A 9,583-nucleotide genomic window follows, 5' to 3' on the forward strand; every position below is an offset into this window, starting at 1 on the left:
CATCCATCTGTCTTTTCGGGTTTAGAGTTTTGCTTTGCTTTATTTTATTTCATTTTAAAAACACAACAACAACAGTACAGTCACCAAAGTAGAGCCTTGTTTCCATTTTCTAGTCCGTGAAATATTCGCACAGCTCTCCGGTTTTTGCATTAACGTTGGGAGCTGAGTTGTTGGAGTTGTCTCCCATGTGTTAAAAGGAGACCTTTGTGTGAAAAGAAGATATGGGTGTTTAATTTGGTAAGTGGCTAATGCCAGGCACTATCCATCCCCCCTTCAATGTGTGAAACTGTATCCTCATGTCGAAGTTGTTGTCTGGGACCATTTCTTGGTTGGAATATGATATCTATCTGTCTTTACTTTACTTTACTGGCGTGATAAAAACTCTAATGGCATGAAGCTGTGAATGGAGAAAGTGTCCTTTATAATATGAGTTCGTGAATCATGAGAAATTACAGTGGATTTAGAAGAAGAAAAATGCAATTACTCTCCTTCTCTCCCTCCCTTACAGATACACAAACCAAACTTATACGATCAGAAAAACCAAGCAAACCTGATTTCAGGCCTTCAGTAACTGCTCATCTCCTCTTACATGGGATGGATGCACAGTCCCATTAAAATTGTAGGAAAGGCATAGGGTTTTTGAGGAAAGGAGGAAAACTTCCTATGGGATCGTGCCCTTGTTCCTTTAATTCAAAAACATCTCTATTCCAGCCCAGCCAACGAAATTCCCACATCCCTGTTTTGCTTTGTTGCCTTTAAACCCCCCCCCCCCCCAAATCTGTGCTTAAAAACCCATTCATATTATAAAGACTCTTTTCCCATATCCTTCTGTACTTTCCTTTCCGGCCACACAAATAAAGCAATATAGAGACAGTTAAAAGAAAGAAAGTAAGAAAAGCAGCCTTACCCCTAAAGGCTCATTTCCCCCTTTTTGGTTAATTATTAGCTAAACCCTTTGATAAAATAATAAAAGGGTGGTTTTCCTCCCTGTTTTCCTTTCCCTCCTGTAACCCCATTAACGGGATTATTATACACTGCAGGGGAAGCCAGGTAAATTAAAACGCAAATGGCTGGAAATTAAGTTTCAAATGGTTATGTGTTTGAGAAGAGGGGGAGAGGGAGAAGGACGTGTGTGTTTGTGTGTGTGTTGTAGTGCAGAATTCACTTATGAGCCTCCTTTATTGTCTTATACATGCCAACAATGTAGGGAGGGAAATCACTTAGGTAGAGTTGTGGTTATGCAGACGACAAAAGCAGCTCCATCCCTTGTGAATAGCTGTAGCATCCTAAGCAAAGTCCCACTCTCTTTCTCTCTCTGTGTGTGTGTGTCCTGCGATGTATTTAAAGCCCAGTGTTGTTTTGTTGTTACAGTTTATGGGACCAATTTGAGTCTCCTTTTGACCAAACGCCCTGCTGGTTTCACACTCCTCCGTGCTTCTCCATTCCAAATCCCACTTTTATTTACAATCCGGAATTCTTTTCTTTCTATCTTTCTATCTTTCTTTCATCCCATTTTTTTTAATTCTGGATTGCCTCAACTTTAACTTTCTCCCCCTTCCCTCCTCTTTCTTCTTGCCACCAAGCAATTCCTTGGCCTAGCAGCGTCGGCCCAGAGAAATATTTGGGTGTTGCTTTTAATCCCGTCATTTATCTCACTCTTCTCTTCCACCCCCCCCCAAAAAAAAACCCTCAATCGCCTCTCCTTCTCTCTCCTTTTCCTTTGTAAAGTTTAGCTTGTGTTAAGCGGAAAAGGCAGGAATGAGTGAAGATGAAGGGGTGGGTTGGGGGGGACCTGGAGTACTTTCCCCATCTACAAAGCCTAGGCTACACACGTTGTAAATAAATCCGTTTAATCTTTATTTATTCCCTGCCATTTGAGGTATGCCACACACTGGCCAAGACAGATTCCCGAAGGTAGAGGAAGGCTTCATAGAGGGGAGGTTGTTCCTCCAACAGATTGTAGGCAAAAATGAAGGGGGGAAAAAGAAAGGGGGGTATTTTTGCCTAATATAAGTGGCTAGGAGATCGTTTCCAGATAACAGAAACTGGAGGCCCAGTATAGAAATATGTCAAGGGCAGTGGGAGAGGGACTACAAATATTTTCACAGCCATCACAGCAATAGCAACAACACCTTGCGTAAGGGCTCCACTTGGACCGCATCCTACAAAAGGAAGGTTGGCACGCAGGAACCGAAATGTATGGCCCATATTTCAGAAACGTCCACGGTCAAAGTAAACAAAAACATATAAATTATCTTTGTGTTTATCCCTGCCAGAAACACTTTCGAGACATGCTGCTACAGGCAAGAGGAGAACACCAATAGGTTCTGCTTCATATAAACAGCCTTCTAAAAGGACTACAAATCCCACATTTCGTCTTGGCCCCACAAAACTTGAGGCAAATTAAGTTAGATCCGAGTCTACCTTCCTCTTTCAAACTCATTTTTAAGATAATTATTAAAAAATACCACACACATTAATAACTCTCCAATTAACGTCAATCGATAAGATTGAAAATTCCTTGCCACTGTCGACAAGGTGGGGCAGATTCTTAAAGGAGTATTTGGATGATGGATAATTATCAGCTGGTAAATTTCAATTAGTCACTGTTTTTAAAGGGGGGAAAATGACAGAGGGTTAGAACTGCCTGAGTTTGAAAGAGAAAAGTTTTCAGGAGTTCACAGATATGGGTGAAAAGAGCCGGATTACATTGTTTGTTTTTCATTCCACAATCCTTCTTCCAGCACAAATATACAAGCACTCCCACACATCCAGACACACACACATTGTTTCTGCATTTCCAACAGCCCTTTTAAACTAACACAAGTACAAAAAAACAAACCCCAAAACAAGTAGCACAGTTACTTATCTAACCACCGAGCAGACAGCCCTTAAGCCTTAATCCAGATACTCTTGTTCACATGTGATATGTCAAAGTTTCTAAACAAGAGTCTGAAAGGTTGTGTCGTTTTCAAATAACTCATTCTGGAGGGTGTCTCTCTCTCTCTCTCTCTCTGTGTGTGTGTGTGTGTTGGAGTTAGCTCCATTTCCCTCCTCCTCCTGTCCTTCCTCCCAGTTCCTTCTGTCTTTGCAAACCAGTAAAGCAGAGCTATTTAAAGTTTGGATGTATTCTGCACACAAAGGGGGAGGGAAGATAAAATCTAGAGGAACCTGTGTCACACAGACCAGAAATGGGAGAGGTGTGCACTGTGTGTGTGTGTGTATAAAGGAGATTTTTTCCCCTTATAAAAACACCCTACTTCCTTTGCCTGTTATTTCCTTCCTTTCTAAATTCATGGCAGCATTGAAACCGTGAAGGCTTCCTTGTCATTAAAACTGAGCTCTGTAAAACATTAAATCGTAATCTTGTACAATTTCATGACTCTTTAATCCTCCACAGCGTGGAGTCATGGCGGGTGTGTGTGTGTGTGTGTTTGTGTGTCACGTTGCCATGTGCATCCGATCAGGGAGTCATGGAGTGTATATGTATAGAGGATCCTTCCTATGAGGAGATTACAGCCTCAGTAATGGACGGATGACAGATTGGAAGATTGGATTACAACTTCATTTGTCCAGATTTGCAGCGGTGTCCCTCTACATTCTGACAATCAAAAACTGGGGATAAATCGGAGGTATTTTTACTTAACTTTCCAGTGATGTCCAAACTGGTGAGAGGAACATTTGATGGTTAGGGAGACTTAAATGTTTTGTAGATAGAAATGAGACATAGAGAGAATGAATTTGGGGACAACAGAGAGAAGAAGAAGGAGGAGAAGGAGAAGGAGAGATAGAGGGTGCAAAAGTGAAAGGCGCAGGCCATTAAATCTACGATTTAAAGTGAGTTGGGCCATTTCGGAAAGATTTATTGAAAGTACAGGATAATCCCCGAAACAAAATAGAACTAGGAGGGTTGCAGAGAAGAAACATTTGAGATGCTTTAGAGCGGCCCAAATCTGGAAGGAGAGTTGATTAGTGATTCGTGCCAGAGAACTCCTGGGATAATCTGGAAGCCAACCGCACTGCAAACTTTCTAGCCCTTTTGTCCTTCTTCTTTATTTTTTAAAGAAACGTATTTCACCGAACTCTTTGATTTCCGACCCGGTTTAAACCTGTTCCGACTTTTGCACCCAAAACCAAGCCCACCCGCCTCCAAGTCAAGTCAAAGAAACTCCTTCCGCAGAGCTCACCTTATTATATCGACAGTAGGGATATCTACCAGATGACCAATCGCTGCCGCTTTACCTATTTTGTTTCGATGCTGGGTGATCAATAAAAAGGAGCACTCTCGGTTGCCAGACCAGCCGCTCTCCTTAACTCTAAACTGTCCAAAGCCCCCGCCGCAAGCGCAAAAAACGCAAGAGGGCACAGTTGTGGGAAGACATACGGACCCGCCTTGGAGCTCTGTCCGCACCACAGAAACTTAAAAAGTCAAGGTTTTTTTTTAATTAGGCCAGTTCGGAAGGGATCAAAGAGGTACGTGAATGTACCATTTCAACTCATTAGAGGTTAATTTAATGACCAAAATCAGGTGGAATGAGGAGAGCAGATCTTGGCTGAAAAAGGGTTCTCCTTCATCCTTCACCAGGATCTGGATTCAAGTTCTTTTTAGGATACTCCATATAGGATACCCCCCCCCCGCATGCCCAAACCAGAAGAGTGGGTCGAACTTTTTTTCTTCCTCCAAAGACTGTCGCTTCCTCTTTCTTCTCCTACTTGTGTGTCTAGATTTCCCCCTTTCTCTTGCCCTCTCTGAAACCCCTTAAGGAAAAGCTCCCATCAAAGTCCCTACAAACACGCGGGAAATGACTAAACTTTTCCAAAGGAAAAGAATTCACCTTTTCCCTCCCCCTTTTTCTCCACCTTAGCAGCAATGCTTGGATCCTCTCTCATTTGTGCTTCCACACTTTCCTCTTCCTTCTTGTTCCTCCTCCTGGTCTCTTTATTTATTTATCTTCTAAGGAAAAAAGAAGAAGAAGAAGAAGAGGAAACTCCAAAACCGGTTCAAGGATTGGTCTTTCCTCCTAAATAATTACTATGTGGCTAAAGGTGGTGGTGGTTGGGGGGCAGTTGTGGGTTTGTGTATCTGAGGTTGAGAGAAGGTGGGTGGGGGCCTGCATGGTGTGTGTGTGTGTTTTCTCTCTTTTCCCTCCTCCTCCTCCTCTCTGTTGTTTAAAAGTGATGGTTGTTGGTGGCAGAGATGCTTTCGCTGGTTTGTTCTAGGGGGGTCCCCTGTGCAAAGCTAACCCCTCTGGGGTGCGATTTCGCCCGTCTTCGGCTCCTGCGATTGGTCAGCGCCTGATCAGATGGTTTGCTTTCCTTATGTCCCTGGTTGGCACGCGGCCATCCCCCTTCAGCTAAAACCCAATCTCCCATATACTGCTAATAGCTAAACCGCTTGGACTATAAAACGCAACAAATCATAAAGACCCAGGGAAAGAGCAGGGGCTGCTCTTCTGCATTATTATCATTATTATTATTATCATCATCACCATCATTATTATTATTTCCAATGAGTTCTTATTTTGTCAACTCTACTTTCCCGGTGAGCTTAGCCGGGGGTCAAGAGCCGTTCCTGGGACAGCTGCCCTTATATTCCACGGGATACGCGGACCCTTTAAGGCACTATCCGGCCACGTATGGACCTGGGGCTGGCGGGGTCCAAGAGAAGGGTTACCCCGGAGCACCTTACTACCAGCAAGCCAACGGAGCTTACAACCGGAGCCCAGCTTGCGATTACGGGACAGCTGGGTTTTACAGGGAGAAAGAGACAGCTTGCTCCCTTTCCAGTCTAGAGGACCCGGTTCAGTTCGGCCCGGAGCAGGTCCGAAAGTCCGACTGCTCCCAGAGCAAACACGTTTTCGGAGACAGCGAGGACCAGAAGTGTTCGACCCCGGTGTACCCCTGGATGCAAAGGATGAACTCCTGCAACAGTAAGTTCCTCTGGACTCTTGACTTTTTTGGGGGAAGCTAGAGGACAGAGGGAGACATGGAGGGGCAGTTGGGTGACAGACAGCAAACAGAGACAGACAGATATCTTTCCACACCATTTCTTTCTGGAAAGATTTTTTCCCTTTCAGTTTTCAGCTTCCAGACAGTGGCTTGGGGGAAAAGGAAAAAAACTTTCTCCAAACTTTTATCCTACTTTAGCTCGTTTCTGTGTCACGAACGCTGCTGGGTCTTTATGTCGGTTTTGAAAGGGCGAGGAGGGAAAGACCCAAACAAAACACAAAACCCCGGTGTTTCCCTATCACTTGGTCCGTTTCTTTAGCCAACTTTCTGCGTCCACTGTTTTTGGACACTATTGATTGAGCGATTCTGGTCTTGTAGAAAGCCAGGGCTAGCTGTCACTCAGCAGCAGTGATTTAAAGGACCTGTCTGCGGTAGTTTTTACACATAGACACACATATAGAGGATGGGATCCTTATTACCCCGAGGGGGTCCCCCCTCGCATTATTTTCATGAACCTGGTTTTTACCACTTTTATCCCCTCCACACCTATATGCCCTTTCCCTGCCCAGCCAGTGAGTGCATGCTATAATCCCAGCCGCTTGAATAATGTCAGGAGGGTTTAAATATTTGAAGGGAGAGAGCTACATTTTTAATGAAACTCAGGCATAATGAAATGCCTGTCTGAAGAGGAGTTGCTTAGAGTTTCTCTTTCACTCACTCACTCAGCCCTCCCCTTTCAAATTCCGCACCTTCTTCTGTGATCGACGGTTCCCTCCAGCTGTCATATTATTTTCCATGGAAATCATTTTTTAAAAAATGATCAAGATCTACAACAGCTCGTCCTCCTCCTCCTACTACTATTCCTGGGTAGTATATGCTGTCACGTTTTAAAATTCCTGACGGGTGTGTGTGTGTGGGGGTGGTTTTTAGAAAGGATCGATACACTTCCTATTGCATCAATTCCCCAATCTATTACAGTTACTGATAAAAGGGTGGGGGGCGCAGAGAAATAAAAGGGAGAGGAGGTGAGACACAGCTCACAGCGTTTTCCATATCGGGAAGGCACAGGCTGCCCAGAAAGAGAGTGATATGCGGGTAAAGAGGAAGCTGAGGACTTATAGAGCCTTCATCTTTTCCGGATGCAGGAGAGCAGAAAGAGGTCTGTGGGCTAAAAAGGAGAGTGCTTTAGGGACTCTCTCCCAGGACGAAACCCTACAAGACTTCCAACGAGACCCTAAAAAACACATCAGTCAGGAAGCAATCTCATTGATTTCTACACGCCATTCGATTTACACCAAAGCAAGCCCAACTGGTTATCTATCTCCAGTGGGCTTTTCTTGGTTCAACCCGATTTCAGTAGTGTGCATTCCTCAGCCAATATTACACTGAGTCCACACGGGGTTTACTCCCAAATCAGGACTGGTAGGACTGAAGGGTTGGGAGCCCACCAACTTCACTCAGGGGAGGGGGCTTCTAGAGTCCTCAAGGCAGGAAGAGACGGATAGGCCTTTCCTTGCAGCAGCAAAGTGGCTCCCCAACAGAATTCGCAAGCTTTCCCTGTCCCACAGAACTGTTCCTCAGAGGTTCCCCCCCCCCCCACCTTCCCCTTAACTTTAAACTTTAAAGGAGAAAGGAAACAAACCAATAGAAGTTGGATGGTGAGGCTGGGCGCTTTCAAGGAGAGACTGCTGGGGGCACAGTGGGACTATGATTCCAGAGGATCATAGTCTGGGATATGATGGTGGTGACTGGCTGGGACTACCCCCCCCTCCAGGCATGTTTTGGCTTTGAAAAGTACCAAGTGAAAGAGAGCCCATCTGAGGTTTTGTTTTGTTCTGCTTGGGGCAAATGTTTTTTTTCCCCATTTGCATTTCCCATTTGCTGGTTTTATACCCAGTTTCGGGGTAGGAACTAGTGTTTTGGAGGAGGGGGGCTGGAGGATTAAACTGAGGTGGGGGTCACAGGAAGAAGAAGAAGAAGGGGAAGGATTGGAGGTTTGGGGGGACACCTCCCCTCTCTCTTTACACACACACACACGTACACATAAAGTAGCTATTGTCATGCCTATGTGAAACTCCAGTAAATGTCGCAGTGTCCCACCCGCCCTGCCTTGCTTTTCCTCCCCTCCCCAGGTTCTTCGTTTGGGCCGAGTGGCAGGCGAGGGAGGCAGACCTACACCCGTTACCAGACCCTGGAACTGGAGAAGGAATTCCACTTTAACCGTTACCTAACCAGGCGCCGCAGGATCGAGATCGCCCACGCGCTGTGCCTGACGGAGCGCCAGATCAAGATCTGGTTCCAGAACCGAAGGATGAAATGGAAAAAGGAGAACAAGCTCCTCAATTCCACCCAGCTGAGCCCCGAGGAAGAAGAGGAGAAAACGACGGAATGAGGCAGCCGTGGAAGGAGGAGAGAGAGGAAAGAGAGAGAATGGAGGAGGAAGAAAAGAACAGCAACAAAAAATGCCAACAGTTGTGGGAGCTCCCTCCCCAAAATAAAAGGGAGAAGGGTGGGCAGGCACAACCCAGACATCATGTTTTCTTTTTGTAAAATAACCCAAGACTGTGTGGAAATGTTGGCCCAGCTTCCTTTTGCACCCTCATCTAGTAATCTGTCATGTCATAAACCAGATTTTAGTCCAGTTTTTTATTTTCTCAACCTTTCTCTTCAGCCTTTCCCCTCCCCTCCCGCCACAAAGCAAATTGGTTTTTTAAAAAAAGGAAAAGAAAAGAGGGGAAAAAAAAAACTTTGGGTGTCCTTAGGATTCTTGCTAACTCTTGTATTTAAGTGGAGGTGCTGCAATATATGTGTCAGGTTTTGGGGAGTGTTGGTTGTCTTCATTTTTGTAAAACAAAAGTCTCATGCACGATTTTACTTATGTGTTGTTGGGTTTTTGAGGTTTTCTTTTTTTAAAGTTAATCAAACCCTAGGTTCTTTGCCATTCAAGGGGGTTTTGGTTTGGTTTTTAAAGGGGGAAAAGTCTATTGAAAAAAGGAACAATGACTACCTAAAAATAAACAAAGGGGTGTCAGTTTTTTTGTTTTGTTTTGTTTTGTTTTATTACAGTTTTGTACAGTGTTGTGTTTGTAGTTTGTGTTAGCTATGGAGATTTTAAATCCTCAAATAAATAAATAATAAAAAAGAGAACCCAAACATGTTGAGAAAACCACTTGCCACATTCATATTTTGGGGCTGTGTGTATTTATCTCTCCACCTTCCTTTCTTTTCTGTAAAATGTATATCTATCCACACTGTTGAAAGCAAGAAAGATAAAGGGAAAAGGGAAAAGGCCCAATGCTTGATAGAAATACTTTCCTTAATCTGAACAGTTGTTTAAGCCTTCCAGAAGTTAACGCTAAAATATAGATTTGACATCTTTCCTCCACTCCCAATTCAACAGCCTAAACTTAAAGGAAAGACCTTTTCACCAGTAATATCTTGGAACTGACATTTAACTTTAGTGCAGATATTATTATTATTATTATTATTATTATTATTATCATTGTCACACTACAAAAGAGTTATGCACAGTGAAGAGGAAAGCTCACAGTGTATGCAATAAATTAAAAACACACACACAGACCAAGGTATCAGCATGGCTCCCATGGCACATCTGCTCAAAGATATCTTACGT

At 44.0% G+C, this 9,583-nt stretch overlaps 1 protein-coding gene across 1 annotated transcript; it reads left to right on the forward strand.

Moving 5' to 3' along the window:
- Window positions 1-5,061: 5,061 nt before the first annotated feature.
- On the forward strand, window positions 5,062-9,084 carry LOC149309068 (homeobox protein Hox-B6-like). Its single transcript, XM_089531736.1, has 2 exons — window positions 5,062-5,930; window positions 8,082-9,084. Exons 1-2 carry the CDS (start codon window positions 5,510-5,512, stop codon window positions 8,339-8,341), a joined length of 681 nt encoding a protein of 226 aa, XP_089387862.1. The 5' UTR covers window positions 5,062-5,509; the 3' UTR covers window positions 8,342-9,084.
- The last annotated feature ends 499 nt before the right edge of the window (window positions 9,085-9,583 follow it).

The sequence above is a fragment of the Sceloporus occidentalis genome, unplaced genomic scaffold, assembly GCF_023333645.1.
Source record: "Sceloporus occidentalis isolate IW3139 unplaced genomic scaffold, rSceOcc1.0.p SCAF_7, whole genome shotgun sequence".
Classification (NCBI taxonomy): Eukaryota; Metazoa; Chordata; class Lepidosauria; order Squamata; family Phrynosomatidae; genus Sceloporus; species Sceloporus occidentalis.

Coding starts and splice junctions, on each gene's coding strand:
- LOC149309068 (XM_089531736.1), top strand. CDS start 5,510: ATGAGTTCTTATTTTGTCAACTCTACTTTCCCGGTGAGCTTAGCCGGG. Junction 5,931..8,081: donor AAGGATGAACTCCTGCAACA/GTAAGTTCCTCT, acceptor TCCCCTCCCCAG/GTTCTTCGTTTGGGCCGAGT.